Genomic DNA, 17,771 nt, shown 5'->3' on the forward strand with positions numbered 1-17,771 from the left:
TTAATGATTATTCTCTTGCTCAACCCAGTGGCAGATACCTTAGGAGGGCGAGGGGGCGGTAGCCCACTAATATACTAGAAGACAGTGGTATTTTGTTCATAAACAATGAAAAAATGTAATGCCATTTCAATAAATCAATTGGCTTTTCCCCCTTCAACCACGCACGCAATAAAATTAAACTGATTCACATTGAAACAAAGCGATTCGTGGATTTTTGGATTTTGAATTACTGTCGGTAAATTCACCCATTTACACCCCCCCCCCACCACTCGAAATCGTCAAGGTACGCCCCTGGTAATGTCATATCAACAAATAAATTGGCTTTTACCCCTTCAACAGGCATCTTTGTGACATCTTCCACGTCAACGTTCCCTGTCTCATCGGGCTCGCATTCAAAGCAATCCATCTCCATTAAAATTCGACCTCTGTAAGAAATACCCTCACCCTGCAAAGAGAAACCAATTCAAATAAACAAGAATTGATTCAACGTTGTAACTAGTACAGTGAAAACCAGCATTTTTAACGACCCTCGTATGTAATTTTTTCATTTCATTTATTGAAACCCTGTGACGCCGATGCCCCGTGGTCAAGGCAACAGTTATTGACCGGTTGTTGTTCTTGTTGTTAATGTGTTGTTGTTGTTTTGTGATCGACGCCTGATATATCCGTGGTATATGGGCAAAAAATAAGAAAACAACTAATGGAGAAATATAGGGCTCAAGATCAATTCTCAAATCAAAAGATATATAACTTGGGTGGAAAAGGTTGAGGTTCAGAATAGAAAGGCATTCGGCTGTAAATACGAAGTTACTTTGTTAACATCATAATCAAGAGTAAAAATGGCTTTCAAATAAACATACGATTCCGTTGTTCAGATCAATGTGCTCATCAAACATCGTGTAATCTCTTGTTGAACCATACAAGTGAATCCACGATGGGCCAAACATGGGCATGAAACCTAACGAAACAACAGAAACGAAAATGTGTTAAAAGAATTATTTGCAATACATGTACAGTCTATTACAGTTAAAATATCTATAACAAGATAAATTCATTTAGCCATTCAGGTTTTATTTTTCGATTTCCAAAGGGAGTTCTTTTTTATTGGTTTTGTTAAGGACAGGTCCGGGGCCTGAAGCAAAACCCTATCAATAGAAGGCAGGGGCAAGAAAAGAAGAGAGAGGATTTGGTGAATTTGATTAAAAGGGTGGGTCTCAGGACCAAGGAAAAAATTTCTGATGTTCTGGGTCTCTGTTTAACCATTAATCTCTGTTTAAATTGTTGTCCAATTTTGCCTTTTTGAGCTTATTATGTATCCACTTATAATTACCAGCTTTTTTAAACAGACTGCTATAAAAAAAATTTGTCAAGAACGGAATACTAGTTCGATAACTCTGCCCTCTTGAAATAGAATATCTTGAATAAGAATGACTACATTTCTTTGTGACATTTCGGGACTCTCATTATAAGAATATTTTGAGAATGTAGCGAGAGAATTCCTTATCTTTATATGAATTTTGAAGATTCTTTGTTGCAACTTACCAAGATGCTTGTCACCCTTGTTCGAAATTTGTTCAATATCGATAAAATAGGTACCAATAGGTTCATCTGACACTGCATCGCTGCAATATGTATTTATAATATAATAAAAAAGAATGAATGCATTCACAAAAGTTTAATCTAAATATCACATATAATAATTACAACAAATGAAGAATACATCATAGAAGAACTTACATTCAACCCCCAAATGTAGATTTCGCATATAAACCCACAAACATACAACCAGTAGGTTAAAAAGGCAGAGAAAGGAATAATGGTTTACAAATATTATGATTTTTTATCGCAGTTCATAATGAAACAAATGAAGGTTCGTTTTCTTCTTTTTTGTTCATTTTTTTACTATCTTTTTTCTGCTGGAAATCGTTTGAAACACTCAACTTTGATCACTGACACATCATTCGGGACTCAAGATATCCTTGGCGAAAGTCTATTAATTTTTTATTATTTGTGTCATTCTTAAGTATCATTCCGGCTTTGAGCTTTCCTTTAAAAAGTTATTATTGAATCAGATCTATCATGATTTTAAGAGGGAATAAGAAACGCTATGAACAAACCTGTCTTTCAGTTGAATTTTGACAGTCTTACACAAGGGCGGGAACTGAAAATGACAAAAAAGCATTCCAGGTTTAATAATCAAGAACCGTAATACGAAACTTCGGCATTATGTTTCCCAATTATTAAAGAAAAAATAAATGTTGAAAGAATATGATAAAACGGCACCATTCAATCGATTACTTGAACATATTAACTGGGCGAGAAGCTGACTCGGCCCATCATATTTGATCTACACCAGTATTAAAGTTGTTTTTGTGTTACAGAAAGAACAATTACTTATCTTCTAAAAAAATATAAAATTTATCGGGTAAAGGATGAAATAAATCTCTGAAAGTCTTGTAAAATTAGCTGCATCCACTGTTTGAGTTATTAGATATTTCATAAGAATTGAAACTAGATTTAAGTAGGAATGAAAAGTAGGAACAAGAGCATGTTCAAGATAGAGCCGATTTTGAATCAATGTTGAAGCACTCACGAATTCAGTAAAAACAATTTGCTGTAGAAACTCTGGCTTGTACGTATTCTTCTTGGTAGAGGTTTTCCCCTAAAGTTGAAGAAGGTTCAACAAAAGTTCGTTTAACAAAAAGAATACGAAATCCTGTACAATACGAAATTACGTTTCTGACATCTTTTCTCAACAAAGCGATAGAATAAACTCTGCAAACGGCATTAGAAGCAGAAAAAGGTAGCGTAGGGTAGAACACAGGGATACAGGATAAAACAAAAAATATAGAAATTCAGTAACCTCCTATGTTTAATTGTTCCAGGCTAGACTACATTGCTAGGGTCTTCAAAACTCATAAAATGCTCTAAAAATATCATAAGTTTTTCTTCTTAAATACTGCCATTAATCTGACTACTATCTATAAGAAAAATTAAAAAAAAGGACGCAAAAACTTGTTTTCAAATTCAGAAGAAATCAGAATCTTATTAAAGATTCAAATAAATTTCAAACACGAAGGTCAATGAAGAAGACCGACGAATATCACCAACCTTGATTCCAGCAAAAGTTATTTCTACAAATGGATCCGCCATATCTTGCGTCTAAAAACAAAAGACCTGGAACTTAAAAGATCAAATTTGCACTGCAACAGAAAGTCAACTCCCTTTCATAAAAAATCTGATTCTCCTTTGGCTAAAAATATTTTATACTTCAAGAACCTGCATCGCTACTCTCTTACTAGCAAGAAGAAATGGCTTCAATTGAGAAATGAGAGGGAGGTAGGAAAGATTAACCTAACATCACCTGTTTTTAAGCCAATTAAATATTTTGCTGCGTTAATGAACAATATTGGATTTTTTCATAATACTCGATGCTATACAGACAGAACTGTACACGCTTAGGAACATAGAACAGGGCGGTTTAAAAATTCAGCTTTGAGTTTCGATGAATAGTTGTCTGATGATAGCATGGAACTTGAAATTACGACTTAGAACCGTCATGATACACAAATACTAAAGCTTTTGGAGATAAACCACACAATTAGCCTCTACATCCCTTCTAGTTTTATCGTTTGCAGATAATTCATAAGTCTCCTTTATAGGATCTGACATTTTCACCAAATTATAGTCTTGGGTTATATAAAAAGCAAAGATTTATGTTGGGAATGCACAAATAAAAGATGTAGACACAAGAATGAAAGTGAGTGTAAGAAGGTACGTACCAATTCAAAACTGAATGAAGAAAAAAGACGTTTGGGATACCTATCTACAAGAGTTTAGGAAACATACCTTTCGTGTAAGGGCCTTTTTCACATTCGCCATTAATTTTGCATTCACTAGGTAAGTAAAAAAGATTCAAGTAAAATAAGAATTGAAAGATAAAAGTGCTGGATGCAGGTTCTGTTGGGCCTAATATGCTTGGATAAGTAAGAAAATAGAATCAACTGGCGGGGGCCAATAAATGGCTTGTCGAAAACAAGGTTATTGAGTCCTTGGTTCATTCATACCTTCTTGGTGTTTTCAGAAAAGAACAAAAAACCAAACGACTTTAATGCAAAGCTGTGTGATATACTGTTTCATTTGTAAGAACATTTCTATGATTAGGCATGTTAAAATTCAAGAAAATCTTGGGCAACAGAAGATTCCAATAAGTCATCTTTCAATTCTTGCCAGCTTGAATTAACCACATTTTTAAAAAACCACACGAGAAGGAAGCTTTTTTTTAAAAATTAAACAAATTGAAAATTGAGAAATTTCAGCACATGTCCAATAAGACACTTAATCAATTCAAGAATAACGGACAATTGATCAATAGTTTTCTTATTAAGAAACTGTCAGTTCTGCGATTAGCATATCGAAGTAGAACACTCAGGCAAAGTATTCTGCAATTTTGCATACAGGCAACCATTTGGCAACGTTCATTCGTAACAAAAAGCTGATACCACATTCAGTTGTGGCATATGTTGGGTATAACAAGGACACAGAGAACTAAGGTCTTTTTGGTTGATTTTCTTTCGACAATGGGCATGCTTGTTGATATGTACTTCTGTAAGAATGATCAGTTGAGTGGAGCAATCAGTTATTTTGGTTCTGATAATTACGTTTTGGCCACAAGATTATACCGCCTTTTCGCGCAAGTTTCTTGCTAGATTAGGTAGATTAAGCGGATCACAGAAATCTGATTACGCAAAGAATAAAAGTTAGGAACGTTAACCCGAAATGATTGTCTTTTCGATTTACTTGCCTTATATTTAAATACAGCAAATTAAAAAAAGATACTAAAGATTGTGGCGAAAAAATGCATAACTTACTCTGCGGTAAGCCTTCTGCACGGAATACTTTGAAGACATATTTGAAAACAGGCCTACACAATAGGGTGTTTTCTGGGTAGATTAGATTCCTGAAATGCAAAGCTTTGTTTACAAAAGACGAATATCAAAATAAAACAACATAGAGGAGAACACAAGACAGATTCCACGAAATTTCGATCGCAAAAAAAGAGAAAACTTAGGGGTACAATCCTGGTCAATTTAAAATCACCTAAGGAATGGAAACGAGCTGTATCCAATGAAATGATTTAATGGAATATCTATTAACAAAATGAAATTTCGATATAATTGGCTGACATTTCATAAATCTGTCTATTGCCATTTAAATATCCGTCACTTACCGGTTCAGTAAGAATGATGTTAGTGAGGAGGAGTGATGTTTCATATTTGTTACGTGATGTCTATGAACAGGGGTGCTTAAGACTAGATACAACGAAATGGTTAAACTAACAAAAACCACTTATTAAATTTTTAAGAACATTCTAGAAAATTAATTTGTTCATTGTTTCCAAATGGCTTTCACACAGGGAATTCACCAGAAGTGGGGTTCACAGAGTTTTATTGGAAGGACAAAAGAGGGGAACTCCTTTGGAAACCCGGATTGGTGGACTTGCATCTCAATAAGCGACAACAGAGAAAGCTTACAACTCAATATCTTCATCTTTATCTTTTCTCGGTGGAGGGTCCTGCAAAATAGCATTAAAATGGTCTTTCGTAGAAAACATAGGGCTTCAAAAACTGAACAAAAATAGAGAAGGAGAGACTATTTCATCATGCATTGGGAAAGAAGTAGGATCTTTGTAATGAAAATTTGGCTAGCCAAGTTATAAGTTATATCATTTAAATAAAACTTACTGAATAAATATTCTAATGTTTATTAGCTACAAAAACAGTATGGAAACAAAATGCAAATAAAAAAAATTGACAATCTATAGCTTAAAAAAGGCATTTTTAAATGAGATACAAAGAGGATGCAAATAAGAGAAGAAAAACAAAACATCTGTTACAATAGAAATTGGATAAGACTTTCCAGTACACCAATGTATTAAAAGCGTATCGAGATATCTTGAAAGATCTGGAGTCTCAGAATACAAAAAATATTCTTAGCAAAATCAATAAATATTTTATATTTTCTCTGGCGTGGCATAATATAATGAAGGAAGAATACATACTCTTTGAATATCCCCTTTGCCAAATACACAGAGATCCAATCGAAGGTACCCCTGTGAAAGAAGTGACAAGGTTAATACCTTGCAAATAAAAATACGAAATGGGATATTTTGTCAAAAACTACTAAAAACTACGTAACTTTCCAGTGTCGCTGTTTGTAGGTCTGTCTACTTTATGTGCCTTACAGACTTGCAAACAAATTTAGGTACCTAGAGTTTAAAAAATGCGATAATGTCATGCGATAATGTCATGCGATAATGTCATGTCATAATGTCAATTTTAACCATGAAAAACACATGAATATAATTTAATTCTAATTGCAAAAGTAGCTTAAAGGTTCATTTCAATAACGGTCTAACTGCAAAGAGAATGCTGCTGTCTTTGAAGCTATTATACATGGTTGATTAGGATAGATATTGCTAGCTGTAGTTAAAGAGCATGACGATTTCAAGTTGTAAATCTGAGTTTGAGGTTGTAACGAAGAGTTACACTACGATTTGGGACTTCAAATTAGAGTGCGGCCTGAAGCCAATTTAGGTCAATGACTAATTTTATTTATGCAAACTAAATGCTTTGGGAGAGCTGGCTTCGGCATTTAAAGGAAAGCAAGGGCTTTCTGATTCATAATAAACTTGAGTAAGGGAGTGTGTTAGTTTATTTGAAAGAACAACGAAACGACCAATGAGTTTCACGAAGCTGCATGTTCCCTTAAAGATGGATTTCTAGATAGGCTATATTTCTTGCGAAGTTGTATCGAATCTCTGTCGAAATACATAGGACGAAAGAATCAATGAGGGAGGGCAAACGTCCTTTCCAAACGTGTAACAATCTTTTTACGAAATTTTCTTACAGGTTGAGCGGAACTGGGCAAATGGGTTTGGTAGTTTTTCCTAAAAATCAAGCGTTCCTTTAAATTCAAGGCATTGATACTTAAAGATTAAGACTGAAGATTAAAATTAAAATTCTTTTACCCTGCACTCTGTGTTGGCCCCGTCGACAAGTGGAGCCCATTTGCTAAACATGCAGTGATCTAAAATAGATGTAAACTAATTTAAGCTTACTGATAAAAAGACCAAAAAAAATCAACATTATCAAGTTTATATGCATTTAATGCTTCTGAAAAATGAAAAAGAAGTTAGAGAAGGGAAACAGCATTGGCAGTTTCAAGGAAAAAATTGTATAAAAAAAATTCCACGTAAATTTTGGGAAATTCTTAGAGAATTAAAACATAAGAAATCTTTATACAGAAAAAAACAAAAGCAAGTTCTGATACTAAGTGAAAAGACAGTCTAAAATTAATAAAGTTAATCAGAGGCTTTTCAACAAGCACTGGGAAATATCGGGAAACATTGGAAAATGGTAATACTTTGTATAGGAAGGATCTGTAATTACTGAAGAGTAAAGAATCGCCATATAATGCAAGATAATTCAAGAAAACTATTAACAGCAATATTGATCTTCTAAATTGCTTAAAAACATCTATCATTTTTAAGCAATAAAATTTGGGTGCTATTTGAGAATAAGACTTTAAATAGAATAATAAACTCACCAGGTTGTCTGTAAATGTACCACAAGTCAAGCTAAGAAAGACGAGACTAGTATTTAAAATGTATCGAAAAACTAGTCAATTGAAACACTTAGCATTAAATACATAGGCAAGACACTAAATTTTACACAAATGCACGTCTATATCGTGAGTAAAATCTCGAGAAAACGATGACACTGAACAACATGGCTCTTTGAGGAAAAGCTACATAATCTCACGATAGAGACCGACTTTTCAATATCCTTCTCATTTAAACCTTTAACATGTTGCAGTGTTTGCTGCCTTCGAATTCTACTGCTGCTAATCACAGATCCACTCACACAACTGTGTTTGAAAAAGGTTTAAGAGTTTGAAATGGTAAATTCGTAAAGCTAGTAACTAACTTTGAAAACTTAGCAATCTGTTGAAAAGCAGGCTATGGAATTGATAGCTAAAGCTTCAAGAAAATGATTGCTTAAAACACTTATTGAATAGTACCAACATTTTTCATTGCTTAGGGTGCTATATATCAAAAGTACAACAAAGTTTAATTAGCCTCCTATTCAAGTCCAAATTGCAACATTTTTTAAATCGGAGGATGCATAGCCAGGTCTCAACCAAAGGCTACAGTTAATAAAGAGTGTGAAGACTCCATCAAAGCTCCATGACTATACAAACAAATGCTAGTCAGTAGTGATATACTTGATGGTGCCATACACTTGACTTGCTATGTTTGCGTTACAATTAATCAACAAGGTAGCCCTTGCCTAGCCTGTGACCATAACCTAACGTCAAACCGCTACGATCCCGTAAAACGCCGACAAGGAAAGAGCATCTTAGTCTTTGAAAAATAAAGAAAAAATTCACCTTGAATGAGCCGACGATGCTTCCTTGAGAAATGATATTCCGACCAGTATATACCTGTAAAGAATGCAAAGCTTAAAAATTATGCTGGATGAAGCCTGCCTGCGGAGCAAATCAATACAGCGATTTGAGACAGGGCTTAAAACGCCACAAAGAGAGTTGCGTGACCAAAGTGTTTCTGTTTAAAACTGTGGAATTTCTCAACCTTGGGAGGCCAAAGAGGTGGACAAGGATTTTAAGAGTACAGATGACACGCAATACAAGCATTCACAATTTCTACCTTCAATTGACGGCAAATATATCTAACTGGACCTAAAAACACGTAGCATGCATCTGTTCCAAAGAGCAAACAGGGACACTGGCACAAGAAAATGACAGTGGGGCAACTCGTGGCGCAAAAGGGTACCAAAATGTTTATCAAAAATGCCTGTTTTATTCAACTCTACAAGAGCACTTTTTACCCTTTTTACCCTCTCGTACTGTAGGTGTCATTCTCTCATACTGCTATTTCTCATCCCTTTCTTCTATTCAAAGTTTGATAATTTGCATTTTAGTAGCAAAAATAGCAACATAGCACTGGTGGGAAGGGGTGCATAATTGAAACACTGTCGGACAAATCCTCGAATCTTACTTTAATCTTATTTCAAGAAAGTTCTTGATATCTTGTATTAAAGATAAAGTATGTTAATGGATAAACTATTTCACCCTTAATACACGGTCATGCACTTAAATGCACGCCTGTATAAACTGGGGTGTCTTCGGGTAAAGAGCGTTTATACACAGTCAACAGACGTTGAATATAAAATACCCTAAGCATCAAAATTCCTGGCTTCACAGCTTCTCGCAGCAGCAAAAACGAAACTAGATAACAAAAAACTCTTTGTTACAAAATTAGAATATTACACTTTCATAATGGCAACTAAGCACCGTTTGCCAAAAAAACTAGAAACTTGCACAAGATTGTCGGAGAGCCTTAGTCTCCAGATTATGGTATTTTATCACCTTTATAAAGATTGCGGTTTATTTCAAGCACGGAAATGCAAACAAACAAATTTGATGATAAACTAAAACCTTCAAAGATGACATCGAAGATGCATAATATTTAACCCTATCCAGACTAGGCTTTTTGAAACTTTCGGGAGACTAGGGGGGGGGGGGCACAAAGTGCCCCCCCTCCGTAATTTCTTTGTCCCTCTAGCTAGGACAATAAACTTTGTTTTGATGGTACTCCTATCTTTTCTCCACATTTTAGTATTATTGTTCAATTTTTAAGTCACGTGGTTTTACGATGACGTCATCATAATGGTGGCCGGGTGAAGCAAAAATTTAGAAAATTTTAGAAAATCTTAAAATAATCATTAATTCCAAAGCATCGGGCTAAGATATTAAAATAAGCAAATTTGATGCATTTTCTAATAGAAACAAGAAGATTGCCACAATTTTAATGTTACTTCTCAAAATTATTAACGTTCCCAACAAAAGAACTCAACATATTTTGTATTTGGCTATAGTATTTTCTATAAAACTAAATGATCGATACAACCAAATGTCATGTTTGAGTTCATTTTTAGTGCCTTAGCAGACAAATTATTCTAAACTGGCAGTTTTATTAAAGTAATACCTATAAATATGTCAACAAATGCGTGCGCATGCGCAGCAGAAAAATCATAGAAAAGGATGTTGAATTTGAATTTTCTGGTCAGAATCATGAAAAGAGCACAAATTTATGCCTAGATACTAATTTTCATCAATATACCTACTTTTGTTGCGAATCCGTGGCGGATTGAACTATTTTTTACTTGACTAGTTTTGAAAACGCCCCTACACAACCCCCTGATTAATAATAAAAAAATTATCTTTTTATATGAACATGTGTCAGATAGGTTAAAACTAAAAGTCAGGAGGTCTGAGGGGTATTGCTTTGAAACTCCTGAAGTTATGAAAGAAAAACCAACCAGGGGGGCACTTTGTGCCCCCCCCCCCCCCTAGTCTGGATAGGGTTAAACAGACTTCTATTGATGGGTCTAATACAAAGTTTGGTCTGGAGAATAGTACAATTCTACTTTGTTCGTTGCCTCTTGCTAAGAAGTGCGAAGCTCGGTGGATTAGCTTAGTACCGCCTGGTTCTTTGTAAAAAAGCTATGCAATTATCCAGTCTACACAAGCTAGTCTTCTTATAAGGAACGGGTTTTTAAATGCAACCAACAATGAGAAGCCATCTCATATAGCATTTCAAGGTGCATTATAGCCCACAGCTTGTGTTAAGTAAAATATGTTTAAATGAATGTATGCTCAACGAATGTATATGCTCAACGAATGTAGGCCGGAAGAGGGAGGCCTGAGGGGGCAGGCCTGAGGGGGCAGGCCTGAGGGGGCAGGCCTGAAGGGGGCAGGCCTGAAGGGGGCAGGTCTGAAGGGGGCAGGTCTGAAGGGGGCAGGTTTGAAGGGGGCAAGCCTGAGGGGGCAGGCCTAAGGGGACAGGCTGGAGAGAGAATAAGCCCTGGCCTACGAATTTTCTTTGATCCTTTCAATTATAAAGTGATTTGATTGAACAACAGACGGTTCTCAGTGCATGGGTGATATTTTCTTTTGTTTACTTACATCGAACTTGAGCATTTGATCCAATGCTTGGGTCTCCGTCATGATGAGCTCCATGCAGAAATACTTCATGTAAGGAAGATAAAAAGTAAAAACTAAAACTGAAGACGAAAAGTGAAAATGCACTAATTCTTAAAATAGTGTTACTTTGCTATAAATGCTTCAGAACGGGTCAATTAAAAGTCCTGGCGACCTTTTCACATAGAATAACCTCAAGATTCATGTAGAAGAACATTAAATTGTAGAAGATATTCAACTCGGGATGGACTTAATAACAGGCTATGAATTAACTACATTGCTCTAAACATTAAACCCAAGTGGAAATTGTATCTAAAGTAGAACAGCATAAAAGATATAATAATATTATAGCATGTGATGAAACAGCGTGTCAAAACAATAACCTTTAGAAAGGAGACAAACTAATATATTTTCTAGTAATGAACAGCTTTAATAAAGTTGAATTCAAAAGACTATGAATAAGGAATCCTGTAAATTTCCACAAAAATGCTAAATTTTGGTCTTGTTCTTTTCAATAATGGGACACATAAATATTCTGCAAACAATTGAATAACTAGACCCATACTTTAAACCACCCATCAGCTGCCAATTAGCCACTAATCTTAGTTACTTATCTTACACCAACCAAGTATGGATTACCAAATCGTAACTCAGATTATTAATCTTACCTCATCCCAAATTGGATTATTCGTCTGAGGTTTCACTGTCGTATTCTTCTTCATTTCCCCGAGGGTAATCGTAACAACAGGATCGAGGGTCATACCAGCTAAATCTCGTGCCTCTATGACGCGAACTTGGATCTAGAATACATCAAACTGTTATCGAAAAAAATTCTAAACCAATGTCGGTAAGAAAGAAAGATTTTGAGCAAATTATTTGATAACAATCTTTTCAATTCCAATACTGAGATACAATGCAACATAGAAAATCAAAAGCTTTACCTATCACTAACAAAATTTGGAACATCAAACAAGCTGTAAACAAACAGGCTCCCCTTGCATACCGCCTTACAAAACTATGAGTAAAACGGGGCAAAATATCTAATTATATCTAAATTATTAAATTGTATAATTGTATACATTGCGGTTGAGTTACTTTAAATTTTTTTGATTTTCCTGGCACCTGTGTAACTATATCGAATCCTTCAATGGTAGAGTTTAAAGAGTCAAACGAGCAATTTTATTCAGGGTAATTTCTACACATTTTTTTAGAATTTTCCAGCTCGTTTCTATTCAAAATTTCAGCTGGTTGTTGAAAATTTCCCTCATCGTTGGCTGAACGTTTTGTATTAGCTAACAACTGCCTATTGTTACAACTTAAGTTACAAAAATTGAAGAAGAATGCAACATATCAACATAAGACAGGCAGCAATGCATGTTTTACCTGGAATTCGGTTGACGTTGCATTGACCATAGAAGGGGGCATAATTCTTGGGTGAAACAATCTGAATGAAAAAACATAAACTTATGACTATCATTTACAATGCAAATGATATATAGCTAATACTCCACAGTTTTAGTTCTAAGAAACAGTGAATGCAATGACTAAAATAGAAATATGGCTTTGAAAAAACCAAACATTTTATAACAAAGTGGCTAAAAGCTTTTTCGTCTGACACTCCTCAGAGCATAAAACGTCAGAATAAGGTTCCGAAAGAACACGATGGAAAAATATATACCCAATTGTGGATAGAAATAGGCCAATCAGAAAAACGCAAGCACAAGACCGGTATAGTTGACCAATCAGTGCCGCGTGCCTAAAGAAAAATTACCACTGGAGTCCAAGAGAGAAAACGAACTCCTTCTGCGTTTTATGTTATGAGGAATGTCAGACGAAAACGCTTTTAGCCAAGATTTTATAAAATGTTTCCTTTTTTCGAAGCCATTTTCAAGTTCTGTACCTCCAAAAATAAGTAAGACTGTAAAGAATACTCAAGTAAGGAATACTCAAGTAAGACTGTAAAGAAAACCCTTAAACATTGTCAGACGCAAATATCTCATCGACAACTGACTTTAGGAATATGACATACTTGTGATCAACAGAAAGTCCAGATATTTGTGAAGCTCCTTTTTTTGAAGGCGAAAAAAACATATATGTGAACTGCTTTTTTGTAAAGGAGAGTGGTCCGGAAAAGTTTGGAAAGCCTTGTCAGACGCAAAGACCTCGACAACCATCATTTAATGAGCAGTCAGTCCTGATTTCATCAACTTATATCTTATTTGCATATATAGAGTTAACAACCTTCAAGAACAGTTAATTTCAAACAACTTATAGTTCATAATTTACAACTTTTGCTTGTCTAGTATCCATTGTCATATATTTTAATTTTTATGGAGCAACTAGGCCAGCTTCACATTTAAGTTTTTATGTTGGACTTGCAAAGAATGAAAAGTTTCTACGTTGGACTTGTCATATTTATTATTAATGATAAACTAACTGAGTGGAATGACGATATATTTAGAAAGCGCCCATCCCCGAAAAGGCGCCCCCTCGAAGTTAACGATAAGTTGAAAACTGCTTTAAGAAAAAAACGATATTTCGCATGGCAACTTTCTGTTTAGACGAATGTTGCCACTTACTCTTTGTCATCATGCAGATCTGTGGTGTCCTTGGCACCATCCATGCCTGTGATACTGCGATTAGAGAACGTCGTATATGTCGATTTGTATGATTTTCGACTCTTTGTGTCATCATTTCCAACAATGTTATCCGCAAAAAGATCAATCGCCGTAGGTTGCAAGTATCTCACTGAAAATTTTACCTCAGTCTGCAAAAAGAACAAAGTGATGCTAAAAACATTATTTAGAAAAAAGCTCATCACTATTTTAATCATTTATGTTGTGCTGGGGTTGGAGGAGCAAAAGGGCCATCTTCGTAATTTGTAAACAATAGCGGTGTTGTGGGAAAGCCCCAAAAGGCCCTATTTTAGCTATCCCTTTTACTGTATTAGTATCATACTTTAAAGGGGGCCCTTAGCCTCCCCAAAAATTTCCAAAATAAAATCATAAAAAACTGCCTTGCTCTTGGAATTTAGCATGTTTTTAGCCCCCCCCCCCCCCAAAAAAAAACAGTTCAGCCTCCTCAGTCTGTAATATGCTCCGGGCTCCTTGATCAGAAACATTACATTGTGATAAATGCCCGAGACTTTACCAAACCAGAACTGAGCACGACAGCCATGAGACATAATCATAATAATAACGTAGCGAAAACCACTGATGAAAACTCACAGGGAGGAGTTTGTGATTTGGTGACAGCAAGGGCTCGGCATTCTCAAAGTGGCCTTGAGCAACTACAACTTTGAGGCGTTGTCTGTACGCACCAATTAGCCTGGAATAGAAAATGTTATATATTTCATAAAAAACTGGCTTATAAAGAACTGGTACTCGTTTGATCTGAATGTTTATCTGATTATTTTCGGTTGAGCCATTAAAGAGGCGAAAATCAAAGTTGTAGGTTGGATTCTGGCACTGTGCAAAAAATCTACAGGGCACAAACTCTAGGAGATTGGCAAGCAATGACTTTTATCATCTTTAACATTAGACACAAGAAAAACGCACTGTGTAAAAAAACAACAACATCCAAGCAACATAAAAGGAATTGAATCTACCAGATCTAAACCTAATGCATCTAGATTGCAGCAGCCTTCCGATTGCATCAAGCGTGAAACAGCGAGCTGCAGTTAAAGAACGATCCTGTTCTATAGACCAAAGCAGGTAGATTTCAGAATGGTTTAGCGTACCGTATTTTGGGGGCTTGAAGCCGGTTATTAAAGCAATTGTAACGTAAAAGCCAAGTCCACTAAAAGTTAAATAGTTGATCAAGGTATTCCAAAGTTTTGCATTTTGCCTCTTCGTTTTGGCAAAGGAAATAGAAAGAAGTTTCATGGGTCTTAAAAATTTGAGCTTTTTAAGGAGTTCGTTTAAACGTTATCCTCCTTTCTGTTGTGCCTACATCATATCAGCACTCGAAAACTTGAATCGTAAGCCCCTCTTTCGCTCTAGACCAAAAAAACTTATCAAAACTGGCGTGAGTCAGACATCCAGAAAAACACGAGCTGTTTTATCACAAAATAGAATTTCCTTGAAAGTTTCTAAGGGTAAATGACTGGCAGTCCCCTGCAAATCAAACATACACCCAGGGGTGGCACTGGCAGAGGATACCCTATTTTAGCATGCAAGCCTTCCTGCCAAATTACTTTTATAAGTCTGGAAAAATGAAGACATTTTAACCCTTCAAGTTGGATGAGTCAGCCCCTTCGCTAGAAAATTTTTAGCACCTCTGCATTTTCAATTCAAGTTGAAAACAAACAGACCTATCTTGAAAAACTTTATTTCGGTTGAAAACTCGGATTTCAAGTGATTCGTCCGCATCAAGTGGTGATGACAAAGGCCAGTTGAAGGTCTAAAAAAATAGAATAATAACCACTTTCATTAAACGAAAAATATCAAAGCAAGTCTCAATATGAGAAAGTAAATAAGAAAATATTCATTTAGTTTTGAAGCACACAAATAGATATTTTGAGAAACGTGAAAAATGCAAAGAAAAAGTATATGGAGAAAAGAGATCCGTACACTTCTGAACTGAGCTTCATTGCCACAATTTTCTCTGACTTCAGAGTCTTGGGAGACACCTAAAGAAAGGATTATATTGTCAGTATTCCATGTGTATAAAAATCTATGTCCTCTTAAGAACAAAGTTTAGTTTAGTTGATATCTTTTTAAACAAAAGACTTTGTAGAATATTCAATCAGACAATACAGAAGACATAACATCAAACAATGAGACATTTGAGTGTTCAAAAGAAAGCATTTACATTGTTCCAATAAACATTCCACTGCCATAGAAACATACTCAAATTGCTGAAATTTTAAGCAATTGTTAATTGTCAATTGTTGAAACAAGTAATTTAAACCTTCAAGATATAGCTTCTTTACAGAAGGAAGGGTGGATGAAGTAGTGTATTTGTGACTTGTTTTGTGTGAAAACAAGGGGATAATGCTCTGTTATATATGCCTTGGAATTCGAACTTTAGGAAAATATACACAAATATATTTTTCATAGATCTGCAAAGCAATAACTAAACTTTTATAATTCTGAATATCAACCAAAGTATTGTCAATTAGCCCCATCCTCAATGAAAATAAGCCTAAGTAAGCATAAAGTTAACAGACTTAACAAGACAATGCTGGTCTTAACCGGACTTAACCTAAATTCCAAAATAGCACTTCTAAGAATTAAAGGTCTCCCTGAACCACAATAATGATAAGAATTTTAAAAAAGTTGAAAACCTGAAACAAGTGGGCTTTCATGTAGATGAAAATGATGTTATTATTTCCTTAACACGGTATCTGCGTTTTAGAAACTTGCCTTCGAAAGTGGCTGGCAGCTTGCAAGCATTTGTTTTATGGGCTTATAATCAAAATATGATCATTTCTTATAAATTCCACTAAAAAATTATAAATTTATACTATAAACTACACTATTGACAAAAACCACTAGACAACAATACCAAGAAGGAAACCATGGGGAGCAAAAGGCTGTGACTACTATGGAGCTATGACACAAAGTATCTATGTTTTAAATGCGGTATCTGTGTTTAAATGTTTAAATGTGTTTAAATGCGGTATCTATAATATGGTGATTTCTTCTCAACATAGGTGGATATTGTAGATTATTATATTATACAAATTTTTACATTCATTAATTCCAGTATATTATTGCGAGTTTCAGCAGCGATGGACAATTTCCTAAAATGATGGCAGTGCAGAATTCCAGAATTTATGCCTAAATAATCTTGGCCATAACCAAAACAAAACCAGCAAAATGTTTTTGATAAATAAAAGCTCATTATCTGTGAAGGGGTAAACAAAATGTATGCATGTAAACATTGGAAAAGGTGTGTTTGTCCAGATGCAGTTTTATTTTTCTTAAGAACTGATGCAAATAATAATTCATGATTCTTGAAAAAGCCAAATGAAAACTGGGGCTTAAAATAAATGGATTACAGCAGAAATGTGATCAAGAAAAGGCATTGCCAAGTTATAATTCAATAACTCCTTTCAGATTCTGAGCTTGATCCTGAAATTTTCTGTGCAGATCAGGACTTTCAAAAATATTAGAGTGACTAAAGACCAAAGGCATGAGGTATTTCATAAATGAGGGCTGCAAACTGAGGGGGTGTTTCTTAGAATTGGGTTGTTGCATGTACAAAAAAGGGTCATGTCAGCAAGGCAAAATAGGCATGCCTGTTGGTATTTTCTGTTTTTAGACTATTAAGTCTAGTTCCACCCTAAATTTGATACAGGTATGTTCTAGCTCTGTAGATCAGCACAGAGGGCACCTAATATGTTTTTTTGAAGAAGCAGGAATTATCATTTTTTGAAGATGAGAATCGGGAATTGGCAAAATTTGTGAGCCAGATTTGGGAATTGATAACAGAAGGATTCAGGAATTGATGGTTGGGAATCAAGCTATCATTGTAGCAGGATATTTCGAATCAGATACTGAGTACCCTTGACACACTTGTATTTAACCACAAAACCTCAACATAAATGAATGTCTACAAGCACTTTTGGTAGCAAAATGCAAGTCAAGTGGTTGCAGACTAGGAAAACTCCTTGTGGCACAAAGTAAACATTGGGACACAAAAACAGGCTGGGTAAACATTGCAGTGACATGCAATAAATCTATTTATTCAAAACAATACAG

The 17,771-nt window shown here is 35.2% G+C and overlaps 1 protein-coding gene across 1 annotated transcript in view; it reads right to left on the bottom strand.

Moving 5' to 3' along the window:
* Window positions 1-17,771, bottom strand: part of LOC135689123 (otoferlin) — a 48,686-nt gene that overhangs the window by 29,092 nt on the left and 1,823 nt on the right. The window contains exons 2-21 of the mRNA XM_065206245.2: window positions 15,636-15,694; window positions 15,377-15,465; window positions 14,292-14,391; window positions 13,644-13,831; window positions 12,448-12,508; window positions 11,733-11,864; window positions 11,050-11,112; window positions 8,452-8,505; window positions 7,609-7,639; window positions 7,031-7,089; window positions 6,062-6,112; window positions 5,535-5,575; window positions 4,872-4,960; window positions 3,850-3,896; window positions 3,112-3,162; window positions 2,594-2,662; window positions 2,118-2,161; window positions 1,543-1,622; window positions 861-958; window positions 329-445 (exon numbers count right to left, since the gene is read on the bottom strand). Of these exons, the coding sequence (XP_065062317.2) occupies window positions 329-445; window positions 861-958; window positions 1,543-1,622; window positions 2,118-2,161; window positions 2,594-2,662; window positions 3,112-3,162; window positions 3,850-3,896; window positions 4,872-4,960; window positions 5,535-5,575; window positions 6,062-6,112; window positions 7,031-7,089; window positions 7,609-7,639; window positions 8,452-8,505; window positions 11,050-11,112; window positions 11,733-11,864; window positions 12,448-12,508; window positions 13,644-13,831; window positions 14,292-14,391; window positions 15,377-15,465; window positions 15,636-15,694 (1,523 nt within the window). The remainder of the gene's footprint in view (window positions 1-328; window positions 446-860; window positions 959-1,542; window positions 1,623-2,117; window positions 2,162-2,593; window positions 2,663-3,111; window positions 3,163-3,849; window positions 3,897-4,871; window positions 4,961-5,534; window positions 5,576-6,061; window positions 6,113-7,030; window positions 7,090-7,608; window positions 7,640-8,451; window positions 8,506-11,049; window positions 11,113-11,732; window positions 11,865-12,447; window positions 12,509-13,643; window positions 13,832-14,291; window positions 14,392-15,376; window positions 15,466-15,635; window positions 15,695-17,771) is intronic.

The sequence above is a fragment of the Rhopilema esculentum genome, chromosome 9 (assembly GCF_057945365.1).
Source record: "Rhopilema esculentum isolate cy_ngs chromosome 9, ASM5794536v1, whole genome shotgun sequence".
Lineage (NCBI taxonomy): Eukaryota > Metazoa > Cnidaria > Scyphozoa > Rhizostomeae > Rhizostomatidae > Rhopilema > Rhopilema esculentum.